This window comes from Indicator indicator, chromosome 9 (genome assembly GCF_027791375.1).
Source record: "Indicator indicator isolate 239-I01 chromosome 9, UM_Iind_1.1, whole genome shotgun sequence".
In the NCBI taxonomy this organism is placed as follows: domain Eukaryota; kingdom Metazoa; phylum Chordata; class Aves; order Piciformes; family Indicatoridae; genus Indicator; species Indicator indicator.
Genome location: NC_072018.1, coordinates 6020247 through 6037360, shown reverse-complemented (window position 1 = coordinate 6037360; position 17114 = coordinate 6020247). Strand labels below are relative to the sequence as shown.

Here is a 17114-nt window from a genome sequence, read left to right as displayed (position 1 = left end):
GCCTTTTGTCTCCCATGCTGTGGTGTTGGCACCACTCATTTCCCAGAGAGTGATATCTTTTTTAGGAAGCTAGGGGGGAAAGCTGTATTTCTACACTTAAATGCAGCCAACAGCAAGGTCCAACAACTAGCATGCAGAGGGAGGAAGGAGGGAGGCTAAAAATTCTCTCCACCTCTGTGACAGTAGTGGTCCACCCTTCAGCTTTATTGGGGCTACATTCGGATGGTTTTATTTCCTGACTCAGGGAGAGAATGACTTATTGCCTGCCCTTTTTTATTTCTAAGACAATATTTTATTCATGTCATATATTTTAAAGCACTTTCAGAACCTCTGACATTTATCTTGGTTGAAGATTAGCGAAAATCCCTTGACCCTTCCAATGAAACTTGAAAAGCAAAACCAAATAGGCAACCATTAATCAGCGTGTGATTTTTATCATGGGTTATTTGTCACATCAGCTCTGGATCTTATTCTGATGTCAAATGAGAGTTCATTCAGGATAGGCGATTGTGTTACTGGCTATCTATACCCAAGTGAATTCTGTACAAGAAGGTGCTGTACAAGGCTTAGGATTTGTTTATTCTTTTTAATCCTACTATGTTGTGGTTTTTTCCATATAGCATCAAACAAATCTGGTGCCTGAATCCACATCTGGAATGAGAATCACAGTACTATGTTCCTAGCTCTCCCCTGCACACCTTTTCAAAATGTTGTGAAAACAGTAAGGGTTTTTGGGTTCTCACAAATCAGGTGGTTGATGACAGAAGTGTGTCATACAGGTGTGAGCTCTTCAGGTTTCCATTCAAAATACAGTTTCCTGCTTGGACAATAGTTGTGAATTTATGTTAATTCAACTCTGCCATTTCTCAGTCTACCCAGCCAAATTAATGCTTTGGAGTTCAGGTGCCATGAGGACATCTTAAAGCAAAAACACAGCTACCTTGAGGAGTTGTACTTAACACTGAAATATCTTTTAGGCAGCAGAAGCCTCTCTGAGTGTAAATATATTCTCTGGGGAAAAAATGTGAAAGAAACAAGATTTAAAAAAAAAAAAAGTAGAAACCTATAAACACGTGTTTAAGAAAGCAAGCAATGAGATAAATGAACAGGTAAAAATGAGTGACAAATCTCTGGATGCAAAACTTAAGTAATTTGCAGTGTCTTAGTACAAGGTAGTTCCTTAATTTATCTCTTTTTTCCAAAGGTGTAAGTGCCCTTTGAATTTGAGAAGGGAGAAGAGTGTTACAGCTAATGCAGAGCAGGATGAAAGGCACATAACCCTCTGAGGTTTTGTCCTCCTCGAAGCCTCTGGCTACTATCAGAGATGAGATCACTGCAGCAGATAGGTGGACCACAGACTGAGCTAGTCTGGCTTGTATTTCCCTGTGAAGCATAGAGACGTTCCCACAGAGAGGAGACTGGTATATCCTGCTCCCAGCATGCTGTGTCTGCATTTGCCCCCTCTGATTTGAGAAGGCCATATCTGACATCTGACAAGTGTGAACAGAAATCTTTCCTAAGTAAGGGCTCTGCACTTTCACAGAAATACATTTCACTGAGAGGCAGAGAGAGGAGTCTCAAATTGTTACTGTGGCTGCAGTAATCACCACTCCCACCACCTCATTCCAAATTAAGGTATTCAAAGCTGTGATTTTAGGGGAAGGACTGTAAAAACATTTTTGCTGTTCAGAGCTGATCTAGCAGTCAGGAACTTTTCAAAGACCGGTTTTCACTCGAATGAAAACCTCCCTCTGCACTCCTACTGTTTAGATTAACAAATCACTTGCAGTGGCTTCCCTTTGTTGCTTTAGGGATCTGCAAGAAGGGACAGCATTGGAGCTAGCCACCTGAAATGCTCACAAGGACAGTGACCAGAAAAGGTACAAGAAGAGATGCAGGAGCAAGAGGAGAAGTCGGATGCTGCAGCAGGGAGAGGTGGTTGCATGGGAGGCTGAGAACAGACAGATAGCCACAGATTCTTCATAAACTTGCATGAGAGCCAAAAATGGGAGAAACTGAAAACGATAGTGGCAAACACAAGGCAGAAAAAAATAGAACGTGGTAAAAGTAGTAGCAGGCTTTTTAAAAGCCTAATTTAAAAGGTTCAGCTGACATCACAGGAGATTTCCAGCCCACGCAGAGGCATGGTGGTGACATCCCCAGCGCTGTAATGTAAGAATGAGGGGTGGAGACACCGTGTCTCCCTGTGAGGAGGCACTGAGTGTGCCTGGGAGAGGTCAGGGGCCCCTCCAGGAGCATGGAGTCCCACCTCCACTGGAGGCAGCATGACACACGGCTGCCCGCCCACATCCAGGCTGGCTTGGACCCACTGGCAGTTTGTGTGTTGGTATTTCTGTTGAAGTAACTCTGAAGGATCCCAAACAAGAATTATGCAAGTCTGTATTACAGTCTAAAACACCTAAGAGAGCCACTGTCCCGTTTAGGAAACTTTTTCCTCCATATCTAGACAATATGCATAGGGAGAAGGTGGGAACTGAGAGAAGTATAGATCTGGCTGTGCTTTGACTAATTAATCAAGGGAAATTCTTAACACTACCTCTTGGGCTGTTGAGTGGTTGTTAGCCATTACCACTGAAAAGCCTGGTCAGATGATGGTCAAATGAGGAAGGACAGTTATTTTCCCCATAACTGGTTGTTCAAGATGAACTCATGCAACTCATCATCTCAACGTCCCAGTGTTTCACAGTCTAGCTGTATTTAATGGGCAAATAATTTGATATCTGAAAGTCATCTGGGGTAGCATTGGGGTTTTGTGGCATTCAGTATATCCCACTTTCTGGAAAATCTAAGAAAAAGCACATAGAGAGCACTGCATCTTTGCTTTGAATAACAGAAGCAACCTTTGAGGGGGAGAAGATTAAAATTAACAGATTTTATCTTCCTCCCAGTTTCCCTTTTCCAGTGAGATGCTACAAGCACAGTAAAATGTAATTTCACCTAAATGAATCACTCATTGACTGTTACAGACCTAAGAAAAGGTCACACATACATGCTTTTCAGAATGACATGTCAAAACCAGTGTGAAATAGCTTTGATACTGCTGACATGTCCTTAGCCAGAGTCCAGCAGAACTATGTTATATGTAAAGTCAGGAAAACTCATCCCTCAGAGAGGTTCTTCTCTATCTGTGACCTCATGTTCCACACTAGTTTGGATAGTGGAGCTATTCACATCCGTGTATGTTTTCAGACATCTCTATTAAACAGAGTTATACAGGTTTCACTTCTCTGTCCTCTTCCTTTTCATAAGAATATATGTTAAAGCAAGTGAATCTTCAAGCTGTGATTTTAGCTCAGAGGGCTGGGCAAACTGCATTTCCTGAAGTCTAGGACCACCCTGGACTGACACATAGACAATACTGAATTGAAAGACCTTGTGTGATTCAGAGGAGGGTTTCAAAGGCCCCCACTCAAAGGACTTGGTTGACAATGACTGGAAGAGAAATAACTCAGTGAAAAGGGGTGGCCAGATTTTACTTTGAGTGACTGAGTGATCTTTCTCTCATTCGGTGGAGTCCTTTGCTTCTCAGAACTCAAAAGGATTTGTGGATTTTACCTGCTCAGAAGAGAAGATGAGGAGCTTGGATGGGAAATGCGAAGGTACTGCAAATGCAGTCCATCAAGGACCTTTTCTTTCCTTGATTGCCATCTAGTGGAAACTGTTCTCTGCATTGCATTATTCCTAACAGCATTTCCATCTCCGAGCCGGCTGAGCTGTGCAGATGATTGCACCGCTGAAATAAGGGGCTACTTATCGTGCATGTGCTGTGCTTTGTAAGTTATAGCAAGGTCTTGCCAGGTCAGGAGATTCCACAGTAAGGTGCGAGAGTGCCACAGGTGTTTCTGAGAAATTTCTCTTTTACCAACATCAGTAAATGGCATTAGCAAGAGGTGAGGTATTGGGATGGAAGGCTCTGGTCATAACCTGGACATCATTCAGGTCACAGGTTACACATGATGGATATTTACTGTGCAAATGGCCCCGTTCCAGTCAGGTGGAAAGCCAGCTATAGGATAACACTAATATAGCTAAGGTGTATTTTCTTCAGTTGGGACAAATGTATTTAAATATTAGCCATGTACTAATTTAGAAGCTTATAACGACTGAATCAAGACACGTTGTGGACATATTGTGAAAAAAATGCCATTAATTTTCTCAGTTCATGATTTAAACTGATTTGTAGTGTTTCTTATGGTATTGCAAGTCTCTATAAGATATTCTTTGAAAGCATTTTGAAATGTTAATCCAAATTCCTAGAAAGTACCAGAATAATTCATTTTGGAGAGGTCATGCATGTGCAGACACATGCATTAGATTTTAGCCATGTGATGAAAATCATTTAGTGTGACCCTTTTTCCTGTAACGTTTTTTCTTGTTTCATCCATGGTCCAGCCAGTGCCAAGTCTTTTGGCACCAATTAGCATATCTACGCTATGTGCTTGTAATCCATTTCTCTCTCTTCTGCTCATCAATCTTTCACTCACTTTCCTTCTTGGTAAGAACAACATTTCTCTTGCTGCCTTCTTGACATGCTCCACACAATCTGATCCAAATCTTTGCATGTTATTCCTGACCCCATAGTGATGTTAGAAAGAAACAAAAAATACTCATAGTTTGGAAGCCAGGAGATATGTTGACTATCAGCAATCTGTATGGAGAACTACTAGCCTCAAGACTTAAGCAAAGTGATACTCTTTTACACTTAAATAAAAATCTATACCAAGAATTTCTAGAGATTTCCCAGACAACGTGCATAATTGGAAGCCTTTTGTAAGTCTCTCTGTCACTAGACTGCATTCAGCAAATTAAATCAGTCACTAGGTCTTACCTACTAATAAAAGAAGTTTGGGAGGTTTTATATTGTCTTTTTCTGTATAGGAAAAAATGGTACTCAGTTCTGCAGAAAAATCGTTGTTAATGTTTTTACTTTCTCCTTTTTCTTATATTTAAATAAAGATATGCAGAGCCTTGAAAAGTTGCTGAGGGATGCAATAATATATGGGCAGCCTCGAAACCGCAGAGCATGGAGAAAAATTATCATCCTCGTGGAGGGCATTTACAGGTACGTTTGTGTTTTTAGAAATGTGAGTAGTCTTGATTGTTTCTGAGGACAAAATAGTAAGTGACAGAACGATGAGTGAAGCAAATATCAAGTCTAGGTACCTGAGAGAAATCTTAATAGAGAGGAGGTGACAATAATGTTCTGTGATCACGTAAATATATTGATTTCCATTATGACAGTCATAGCCCTGGTGTAAATTCCTCCAGATAGATCTTGTGTGGTGTTCCGGTATATGTCATCACAGATATGATAAAACTCATGGAACTATAGTAGGTGAGGAGTGAATAAGCTACATTTTCTAGAACTGTTTGTTATGCACAGGCAGATGAACAGACAGCTAAGCAGAACTGAGTTCTACAGGTCCAGTTCTTACCCAACATCTGGATTCTAAAAAATCAAGCTAAACAGGTCCAAGTGATATCAACACCTGGCTTTAATGGATTCACACTTTAACAGAAAAGAAAAAAAAATAAAAGACTGGCTTTCAAAGAATCAGCAGTATTTTATGTAGATCCTGGAGAAATTTGAATGAGAAATTAAAATCTATCAGATAATATCAATATCAATATTACCATGCAATTTTAGAGCATCCTAATTAGGTACCTCCAGCTCACTAGTGAGGTACATCTTATACTCAACCAGAAGGACAAACCATCACTAGCGTTGAGCAGCAAAGCAGGGGCACCAACCAGGCTCACCATCCTGGCAACCACTTAAGAGAAAAGAAGGTTGCTGGGGTGGCAGCCTTATTGCTGGTGGATGGTGTGGATGGGTAGCTGCTGGTGGGTAAGGAGCTGGAGCAGGGAGAGGTAGAGATCATGAAGAGGAGGGAGTGTCTGAAGAGCCACAGAATGCACTGGGTTGGAAGGGACCTCTGAAGTCATCTAGTCCAACTCTCCTGCATTAAGCAGGGACATCGCCAGCTAGATCATACTGTCCTATCAAGCCTGACCTTGAATTTCTCCAGGGACAGGGCCTCCACCACATCCTTGGGCAACTTCTTCCTAATGTCCAAACCTAAATCTACCATTCTCTAGTTTAAAACCATTTCCCCTTGTCCTGCAAGCCTTTGTAAACTGTCCCTCCCCAGCTCTCTCATAGGCCCCTGTCTTACAGACCCCCAGGTCTCCTGGAAGCCTTCTTTTCTCCAGCCTGAACAACCCCAACTTTCTCACTCTATCTTCATAGGAGAGGTGCCTCCAGGCCTCTGATCATTTTTGTGGCCCTTCTTTGGACCTGCTCCATTAGGTTCTTATTGTGTTGAGAGCCCCAGAGCTTGACACAGTACTCCAGGTAATGTCTCACCAGAGCAGAGTGGCAGAATCACCTCCCTTGATCTGCTGTCCATCCTTCTTTTGATGCAGGCAAGGATGTTATTTGCCTTCTGGGCTGCAAGCACACATTGTTGGCTCATGTTCAGCTTTCAGTCCACCGGTACCCCCAAATCCTTTTCTGCACAGCTGCTCTCTATCACATCCAGCCCCAGAGACAGTACTGACAGTGGGGATTGTTCTGACCCAGGTGCAGGATGTTGCACTTGGCCTTCTTGAACTTCATGAGGTTCACCTGGGCCCACTTATCCAGTTTTTCCAGCTCCTTCTGAATGACATCCTGTCCTTCTGCCATATCAATTGCACCACTTGACTTGGTGTCATCGACAAACTTTCTGAGGATGATTCGATCCCACTGTCTGTATCATTGATGAACATATTAAACTGCACTCGAGGGGCACCACCTCTCACCCGTCTCTACCTGGACAGCAAGCCACTGACCACTACCTTCTGGGTGCGACCATCCAGCCAATTCCTTATCCACCAAACAGTCCACTCATTGAATCCTTATCTCTCTTACTTAGAGAGAAAGATGCTGTGGGAGACTGTGTCAAAGGCCTTGCAGAAATCCAGACAGATGACACCCATTGCCCTTCTCCACTGATGTAGTCATTCCATTGCAGAAAGTCAGGCAGGACTTGCCCTTGGTGAAGCCATTCTCGTTCCCATGTCCTCCCTGTCCTCCATGTGCCTTATTAGAACTTCTAGGAGGATTTGTTCCATGATCTTGCCAGGCACAGAGGCGAGTTCCCAGGGTCCTCCTTTCTGCCCCTTTTAAAAATGGGTGTAATATTTCCTTTCTTCCAGTCAGTAGGGGCTTCACCTGACTGCCATGACTTTTCAGTTATCATGGAGAGTGGGTTGACAACTACACCAGCCAATTCCCTCAGTACTCTGGGATGCATCTCATAATGTCCCATAGTCTTTTGTATGTTTGGGTTCCTCAGATGGTCACAAACCTTGTCTTCACTTACAGTGGGAGCAGATCTGAACAGTAATAGGGTTTGCAGGGATCTGGACAAGGCTACTGTGGTGATAACAAGAGAGGGGGTGAGTAGAAGAAGGATAGTTTGGGGAGTAACACCACCTGCATCAGGAAGAAGGGAAAACCAGGAACACTCATTCGTAGGATGTGACGTGGTGTATAAAAGCAACATTAAACTTGTATATGGGAATTCTATCATGCATTGCTGAAATCCAGCCAGCCTGGATAGGCAGTCATTTATGTCATTGTATGCAGAAATGCTCACAGTCGAGCTGATTAGCTTTTTTCATACGGAATCTTTTACAATCTCATGTCATCACAATTTCATAGTTGTCAGTGCTTCCTTTTTAACTAAGATCTTCCATGTGCAAAGAGAACAAATCAGACTTTATCTAAACACCTGTCATTCAGAGCTGAAATAGGTTGGCAGCAGATCAGCTGATCTAAAGCAGGCTGAACGTCTCCTTTCAACCAGAATAAACAGAGCAAAACTGCAAATAAACATAACTTGGCACTACTAAAAGACAGCTCAGATTTAAGGGCTTTGATCATGCAGAAATTAAGTGGACCACCAACATTTTACTGACAAATATACCCATCAGTCACATGGCCTGCAGAAAATGCTCCAGCTGCTGAGTTTTGTTCACTTTTAAATCTTTTGCCCTCATTATTTACCACTGGGAGCAAGAAGATAGTCTGATGACACAGAAGTATAGATCAGTTCAAGGAGTGAGACAAACCCACTGTCACTTACTTGCAATTATAGTTATATTTCTAGATATGTATTTGAGATAGAATTTTCTTTTCCTCTAGTCATAGTATCACAGAATGTTAGGGGTTGGAAGGAACCCCCAAAGATCATCAACTCCAACCCCCCTGCCAAAGCAGGATCACCTAGGGCAGGCCACACAGGAACACATTCAGACAAGTTGTGAAAGTCTCCAGAGAAGGAGACTCCACAACCTTTCTAGGCAGCCTGTTCCAGTGCTCCATCGCCCTCACAGTAAAGAATTGTCTCCTTGTGTTCAGGTGGAATCTCCTGTGTTCTACTGTTTCATTTAGAAAAGACCTCTAAGATCATTGATTCAACCTTCAACCTTTTGCAGTTCACAGGAGATTTCATTCTCAAAATTCTGAAGAACCTCGTCTTGTAATAGAAAATAAAAACATGTTAAATCTCAGAACCTTGCTAAAAAGGATTCATGAAGTCCCTTCAGCCCCATAATGGCTAAATAATGTTAAGACTAGTTATGCTCTGAGTGTCCCTGCTTCTGAAAGGCATAAAGTAAAAGTAAAACAAAGCTCAGATCTTCTAGTAGTTTCTCACTGGAAACTAGCCCTAGCAGTATCTAGGTTCGTTGGTTATTTTTTTCAGTCTAATCAGATTAGAAATTGAAGATTGTGGGTTAGTTTCAAAGCAAGTCTGTTCTGACTTCAGGGAGAGCACCACCTCACCCCAGTGTGTTGTATCTCTGCCACCACTGCCAACCCAAAGCATACACAGCTGGTCTGTCCTTGCAGCACTGCTGGGAATAGACTCACAGGCCATGGTCTAAGCCAGTAAGTAGCTACTAACACTTCATTAGCAAAAGAAAAGCTTGAGAAAAAAGTATTAGAAATACTCTCACTTGTTTTGTGAGCATGTTCTTCTCTTTCTTGGCCTATGACTTTTGAAAGAGAATAAAATTTTCCAGCCCCATGTTGGCTAATGTTAGTTTTCTTGAAGATTTGCCAGATGACAAATTAGCATTTATCTGAAGGGTTTAAGAAGAGATAGAGTATTGCTAATGTATTCTTCTCACAATAGTTAATATTTTTCCTTAAAGAACTTAAGCCATGCTTCAGGGACAACTAATATGGAATTTAAATAACTTGGTCAGAGCTATTCTACAAGTTAAAATATCTTGACTTGCAAGTTTGGCTTGATGAATTTGTGCAGAAATGCTTTTTCCAGAGATGCAAAGGAAACTCTGCACTTTCCTTCTTTTAAAAAAAAAGAAAAAAAATATTGTTATATGGGACACCATAGTTTTAGTATGGTGATGTTGATGGCGTGGAAAAAAAATGTGCCTTCTGCTACCATTAGGAGTATGTTAAAGCATTTACACTGAACTTACCAAATGGCAACACTTGAAAAGGGTCATTGTTAGCCAGCACAAGCATTTCTGGAAATCAAGCTTATGTTTGAAACCATAAGCCACAGATTTTGCTTGGTTACAACTGAAGGCAGAATTGGCCCCTTGACATGGCAAGCACTCGAGCTACATGTCAAAAAAATAATAATGAGTATATGTTTATTTGCTTTTTAATGTCTCTATTATCTTAAAAGAAAAAAAAATACACATCATAATTAAATGTAACTACTAGTGAAAGCTAGCTCTTAGCTTGGACTAGCCTAGGAGCAAATATATTCTATTTGCATTCCAAACAGAGGAAAACCATCTAGCCATCAATCTTCAGTACAAAAAGCATGAACAAGTTTTGGCAGTGTCCAGAGTGCAAGTTAAACTGACTTGCTAAAGCATATTTCTATTATTTAAATTCCAGCTAAAGTTTTCTTTGGCTTCTACTGTTTCCAGCTCAGGATTAATTGGTTACTGTGTTCTTACATGGTTTGTGGCAGGTTTCTGTTCTCTTGCACACACATTTACCTACGAGTCAGATAGGCCCAGGGCAGGAGTTATGGGGCACCAGCAACTGATCAAAACAGATTGGTTATCATTTGGTTTTTTCCCTGCTTTAATTTAATTTGGCTATTTTCCCTTCCAGCTAAGAAAATAGCTGTCTGATCAGTTAGATATTGTCCAGTGCCTTTTCATGTACATTAGAAGTTCCTTGGGATTCTATGGCAATACCACAGGAAATTTATCAGGGTTATTTTTTATTTCCTGGGATTAAGTGAAAAGAAATGGGGTAACATTTAGTGGTTTTGGCTATGGACCAGCATTGCAGGTTAACATTTCTATCGTTTCAGTGAATAAGATTATGAGTGGAATGCAAGAGCAGGGTTGAAAACTTTCCTTAAAACTATTGCTCTAAACTACAAAACAGAAATTTTTGTATGAATGTTCAAGGTTTGTATAAGAAAACAATACCTGAAGTAAAATTTAAAATGGAATACATACATCTTGGGAGTAACAGGTCAGGTAAGAAGAGGTTTTCCCAGTTGCAAACTAGCCTGAAAGGAGAACAGATGAAGTTTTCAGCTATTGAAAGGACATGTTTAGAGGTGTTGAGTGATGCAGTTAGGAGGAGGACAATAGGTTGAATACCAGTAAATTAATTTTCCTGTCAGGAAAAAATAAATAAATAAATAAACCTGTGGTGCCATAGTAGGATGTGGAAAACTCTTTTCCTGAGAAATTTCAAAATAAACTGGACAAAAGCTGTCAGTATCCTGTCAAGAGCGATTCTGTGTTCCAAGTGAAGTGACCACCACAAGGGCATGCCTTCTGTCCCTCAGAGCACCCAGCTCCACAATTCATCATCTTCATCAGGTCGTTTGGTACAGATTGAATCAAACTTCAGTGATCCCAAAATTTTGAGTTACCACCTCACATGTGAATGTAGATTCAAACTGAATATGTACTGAGGCAAGCTTTTGTGCTCACCCACCAAGCAAGGGAAAGGAGGGTCAGCTGTACTCTACAAGCCTCACATCCTTGGCACCAAACTAGTAATTTTTGCTACAAGATAGAATGTAACACCACATAATAAGAACATCTGACCTGGGCAGAGCCAGCTTATGTTCATGTGCATCCAGTGTTTTTTTGGCGTGCCCTGTGTACTTAAGCAGATCTGGAAACAGATCAATAGCTTTATAAAAGTGATAAAACCAATCTGAGACAGAACAATCACACTCACTTCTGGTTCTCTGGTTTAAACTCAGTTGACATCAATATTTACTTGAGGATTCAGTAAACTTTCCATTTGGACTACCCAAGGGGTTCTCTGAAGTGAGTTTTATCTTGGAGCAATTCTAAACAGAGCTGTGTTCCTATCACAAACCATCTCCCAGGGTCAGAAGAGAGACCAAGAACACAGTAGGCAGCAAAACAACATCAGAATGGCTGGGGCCCATTTGAGTGGCAGCACGGAGAATGTACACAAAACCAGCAGTACTTTATTTAATCTGTGGACCCTTCCAGGCCATGTTAAGATCTCTGTCAATTATTGTAATATTTATGCCAGCCAGGATCTTTTAAGAGCAGTAAATCAACACTGAAACAGAATACAAGTGCCTTTATTTGCTAAACAGCTTTGAGTTCAAAGAGAAATCTGCTCATACAAGTAAGAAAAAGGTTTTATTAAATCCCCTTAATGGTTTTATCTTGCAACAGCCATGTGCCTGCTCTAAGCATTCTGAGATTCAGCAACAACTTTGTTTCCATTCCACAAATATGCAGCAAACCAAGATCTGTATTTTTAATTTTCTATTTTTACTCTTGTCTTTTTGAAGATGAAGGCTCTCTCTCCCACCTGAATCTTCACAAGCCACCAAACTTAATGATGTCCATGTAAATGTGGAAAAACTATTTTTGCCCTTCTCTGCCTAGCTGGTCTGTCCAAGTGGAAGATGGAGGTGGGATGGCTGTTTTCTTACCTCTGTGGGGGTGCTCCTTGGCACCACTCTTGTTGTCTGACCATGTAGCCAACCTGCAGGCTGACCAGGCTCAGCTGAAAGCTGCATGAACGATGCTGCATGCCCAAGCACACCCAGTGGTTCAGTGTTAATTTTAACTGACTAATGTTTTGACTCTGGGCTATGTGAGGACAGCGGTCTCTGTGTTTGTATTCATTAGGAAAACTGCTGTGGTGGTTCAAGTTGCTTCTCCCCCAGCTGCCAAATGCCATTTGGGGAAGGTGAGAAAGCCCAGTCTTGCACAGCTTGTAGTACGAGCCCACCCATCCTTGCTGTAGGAGACCATGGTGATATACAGCCCCACATCTGCCTCTTCTGTGGCTGGGCAAGACAGAAAGCCAAGATTTGCCAGCAGTCACCTGACAGCCAAAAATACGCCTCCAGGCACATATAGCCAGGCTCTCTGAACCTCCCAGAACAAACAGCAAAAGTAGTCCCTGTCCAGGGCTGCCTTCCTATGGCTGTTCTTTCAAACTAATGGAGACTTGCCTATAGGCAGGTCCCCTTCAGGTCTGGAGACCGAGCTGTTTCCAAGCTTACTCAGAAGACCAAAGGATGAAGAAGGACTAAAATTGTCAGAAATTTCCCAAGTATTAAAAGCACTTCCTGCATAATGCAGCCAGAATGGTGATAAAAGAATTTGTGAAATCCACTGTTTCAGAATCTAAAAACTGTCAAGGAGTTATGTTGATCACAGTGCTCTTTTGTATATGCTTTTTGGGAACAAGCTTGATGTTTCACCTTACCTGAGGCTCTTGTAGCATTTGCAATTGTATACACCTTAGCCGCAGGCATTAGCCACCGAGCACTGGCTGCCCTGGCACACAGCACCCTCAGCTTGTGCTTAGTGGAAGTACTTAGCCTTTGAAGACATGCTCACTAGAGCTGCTGGAAGACAACGTTTAACTCGTTACAAAATAAATACTGAGTGTGTTAGAGCATATCTAAACATAACATAGCTGTAGTCATCTCACAAAGACTTTTAAGAGGCAGTAGTCTTAGAGACATAGATAGTTTTGGTTGGAAGTGACCTTCAAGATCATCAAGTCCAACCATCAGCCTTCTTCACAGTAGTACTATTAATACTTCATCTTTATGGGATTGAAGTGCATTTCTTATTTATCTCCCTGGGCTTTCATTTTGCTGTATGCCTCCTTTGTGCCTTCTAGCTTACTGATGTGACTACCGACAATACAAAAGATTTATCATCTTTTCTTATTTCTACATGTCTCAGTACACCATCTGTACAAGTTCGGGATATTTCCTTTTCTTGTATGACTATAAGAAAGTAAAAAGGAAAAGAAAGTAAAAAGGAATGGAAACTTTTTTTTTTCCTGTTGAGTAGGAGGATACATTTGCTGAAAAGTATGTATACAGTGCATACACAGTACATACATGAGGATACCTAGAAGTATGTGTAGGAGCAACAATTGGAAGGAGTGGATTTGAGCTGCCTTTTCTTGTTGCTGATTCTGTCCCCTTTGAAGACTGGGGCCTCTCAGAGTTATGACACCACCTGTGAGTTCCATGTGGCCCATCTCCTGTGTGTGTTAGACCACACTCCTCTGTACTAGAGTAGTTTCCCACAGTAGCTGGCAATTAAGCAAGAACTGAATGATAGTGGTTCCTTAGGATTCACTAGAGTATTTGTTCTGTAGTGAATTGTAATGCCCTGCTCTGGGTGAGCATGTCCCCTTTGCTTTATACCTTTCCTCCACTTTTCTGGCATTTTGAAAATTTGCTAAAGACTTTTTGACTACCTGACTTCTGATTGTTTGAATTCTAAACCCATTTAATTGGTTTATATTCATCTGCAGATGGGAACAGGTTGCAATTTTCCTTTGAACTGTAAACGCTAAGTGAGGTTCCAGATCATGTTTCATGGAGAAGGCTGTTAATGCCTATATTTCCCAGCAGCATCTGCAGAGCAAGAGATTGCAGGATTTGTTGTTCACCCATGATTCTCTTCATCCGCAGCATGGAAGGGTCTATCGTGCGCCTGCCAGAGTTAGTCTCCTTGAAGAAGAAATACAAAGCCTACCTCTACTTGGACGAAGCTCACAGCATCGGGGCAGTGGGTGCGACGGGACGAGGGGTCGTGGAGTACTTCGGTATGAGTCCTGATGACGTTGACGTATTGATGGGAACGTTCACAAAGAGCTTTGGCGCAGCTGGAGGATACATAGCTGGCAAAAAGGTAAAAGAAAGACACAAACATTTCAACATCAAGGGGTTGGGAAGTGCCTTCTTGTTGTGTTTGCTCTATTTCATTATCTTTTTGCATAGCCTGCTTTACCGCAGTACTGTTCTAAAGTTAGCACCATTTTTGTCTGGATCCCAAGTGCACATCAAGCAGTTAGACTTTCTCATTTTTCTCTAGTGTTCATATTATGTAATTCACTTGGATTGGGTATTTCTGTGCCACCCTGATGATTGTTGCTTGTCTTGGAAATGTTTAGACATGTTGTGGTTGACTAAATATACTTCACTACATTAATCTGCATGCAGACTGCTTGTTACTTTGTTTCACATTTGTAAACAGTGTGTGGAGCAATATCAGAGATAAAAGCTACAGTTTCATCCACTAATAATAAAAATCCTGAACAGTCATGGATTGTCATAGTTTCAATTTTTAGGAGGATGGAGAAAGGATTACTGAGGGTCTTTTGCAATAGTAAAATCCATGTCCTCAGTTGCTCTGCATACATTAACAAAACAGCCTCTTGCCAACAGATGTCAACAAAAAGTAGAAATGAGCTCGTTTTAACTGGGGGTGTAGAAGAAGAAAAAGCCTAATCAGCACTATTGTGAAATGTCATCGGGTTTGTTGCTTGGCAGGAATATCAAGTGGTGGCTGAGTATTTACCCTTTTCATACCCTGCTGAATGTATTTCTTAAGTAGTTTGCTGAATGAGTAGGAAGCCTGTTTCGACAGCCCATATGGTTGTTGTCAGGATTTCATTAATAAGGGTAACACTTGAGTAGAATAAAAGGGCTATAACAAAGCATAAAGGATGTCTGTCTTACTGTCTTTTTTGGGTTAGCCCCTGGAAATCTTAGGCTATCATAATACACCAAGGATCAATTTTCTTTGTTTCTTTTTCTACCTGAAATTATATCTGAAGGTTCAACTCTTTCCAAAGACAATGTGGCTAATTTATCTTTAAATTAGGGGAAGCATAGACCTGTGAAAAGCAGTTTAAAGTAATTCATCATCAGTCTTTGGGAGTTCTATTAAATTAAACTGGGTTGCTCTTTTTCACACCTGTGCATATCACTAAGCTTTGCCTCAGGCTTTCAGGCCTTGATGGCAGCTGCTCACCCAATACACTCAGCAAACTTACATTCATCTCTGCAGACAAAAAAAAAGATCACTGTGGCACTGTTCATTCTGCATCAGCTAGAGCACAGAAGCTTTCTCACCTGTTTGAGCAAACCTGTAGGATTACAATTAAAATATAGCAATGCACAGCCTGTATAAGGTTAGGCAAATCTTTATCCTTAGCATTGGAATTACAGCATAGACTTGTACATTTGTTGTGTCTGTATCGGCTTTTTTCTGGTGATATTTTTTATCAAAGACAATTTTTGAACAGGCTTCATCCCTTTCTCACTATCATGCATTCAGCTTTTAGTGTGGTAACTCTGATGTTTTGCACTGGGATGTATAAGCCTTTGTAGCAGTTATGGTCTCAATCAAGCACTGAATTCCTCCCTTGATTTGAGAGAGTTACTGGTGCTTTTAGACATGCCTGCAGTACAGCAATGATTTTTCTAGGAGCACAAGGAAATGTCAAAGAGATTACATCAACTCTAACATGACAGTCCCTGCCACACTGATGAGAATTTTCAACTGAAAGAAATTAATATGCCAAACACAGATCCCAGTAAATTTGCTTTTACTGGGTTATGTCTTGTGGCATAGAAACTATTGATGTCATGCAGGCTTTGCTTCACCACCAAGAGAGGAACTGAGCAGTATTTTAAGTGCAGCTATTCATTGGTCTTTAAGTTATTTTGTCTTAGTACAGAAGTCAACATTGTTCTATTCCAGACCTTTGTTTCAGCTGTAATTGCCCTACTTAGATGGTAAAGTGTTTGCACCTGCCTGGTGTTTCAGGCAAAGCGTTAACAATAGCAGCCAAGAAAGCAAACCGGTAACATCCTCTTCCTTTTGCATGTTCTCACTCCTACAGTAGTTAAAAGGGCAATTTGCCGTTTGGCCAGCTCTAAGCTCATTTATGCTTTGTTTTGCTTGTGTAAGGACCTTGTGGACTTTTTACGAACACATTCTCACAGTGCTGTGTACGCCACATCTATGTGTCCACCGGTAGCAGAGCAAATCATCAGGGCAATGAAATGTCTCATGGGACTAGACGGGACAACACAAGGTAAGCCACCTTCTTTACCTGCACTTATTTCAATTGGTACAGAGTATCAACTGAGTACAGGCAACACAAAATGTCATCCAACAGCAAAGTAGTATGGGAAGGCAATGCAAAAGAAATAATTCTTACTGTAAATAGCAAAATCTTCATACTTGCAAATACTATCAACTCTATTTCTTTCTGGCTCTGTAGTTGCTAGCCCACTCTGCTTTGCAGCAACAAATAGAAGTACACAAACTGCCCTTTAAGTAGATTATCTAACTTTGTATGAGGGATCCAAGAGTATAATCCTTTGTTAATGGGCTGGATGCTGTCAGTTTAGCTTCTCTGTAAGTATGAACCTTCAAAACGGCAAGCAACTCAAGAATGGCAAAAAAATTCACAACAGGTATTGTATGTTAAAGTATAGTAGAAGATTATTTTAATTATTCCTTTCTTGCGATGGCATTAAATATGGTGTCTTAAAGATGGTTTTGAAGAGCGCTTTGTCCCAGAAGTATTGAGGACTTAGTGTCTTTATGAAAAATAAAAGGAATATTTGTACTCCTTTTCCTAAAGTTGAAGAGGCAGCTGTGGTCCAATCCTCGGTGTAATGTACTTTCTTTGCAGCAAGCAACAAAATAGCTGTGTCACATCTCCTAGTGATTCAAAGTGATGCTGAGATGTATTCAATGTTCTAGGGCTT

General features: G+C 41.1%; 1 protein-coding gene across 1 annotated transcript in view; it reads left to right on the top strand.

The window, feature by feature from the left end:
* The window catches only part of SPTLC3 (serine palmitoyltransferase long chain base subunit 3), an 85627-nt gene that overhangs the window by 53074 nt on the left and 15439 nt on the right, over positions 1–17114 (top strand). The window contains exons 7-9 of the mRNA XM_054383641.1: positions 4978–5083; positions 14019–14238; positions 16306–16432. Of these exons, the coding sequence (XP_054239616.1) occupies positions 4978–5083; positions 14019–14238; positions 16306–16432 (453 nt within the window). The remainder of the gene's footprint in view (positions 1–4977; positions 5084–14018; positions 14239–16305; positions 16433–17114) is intronic.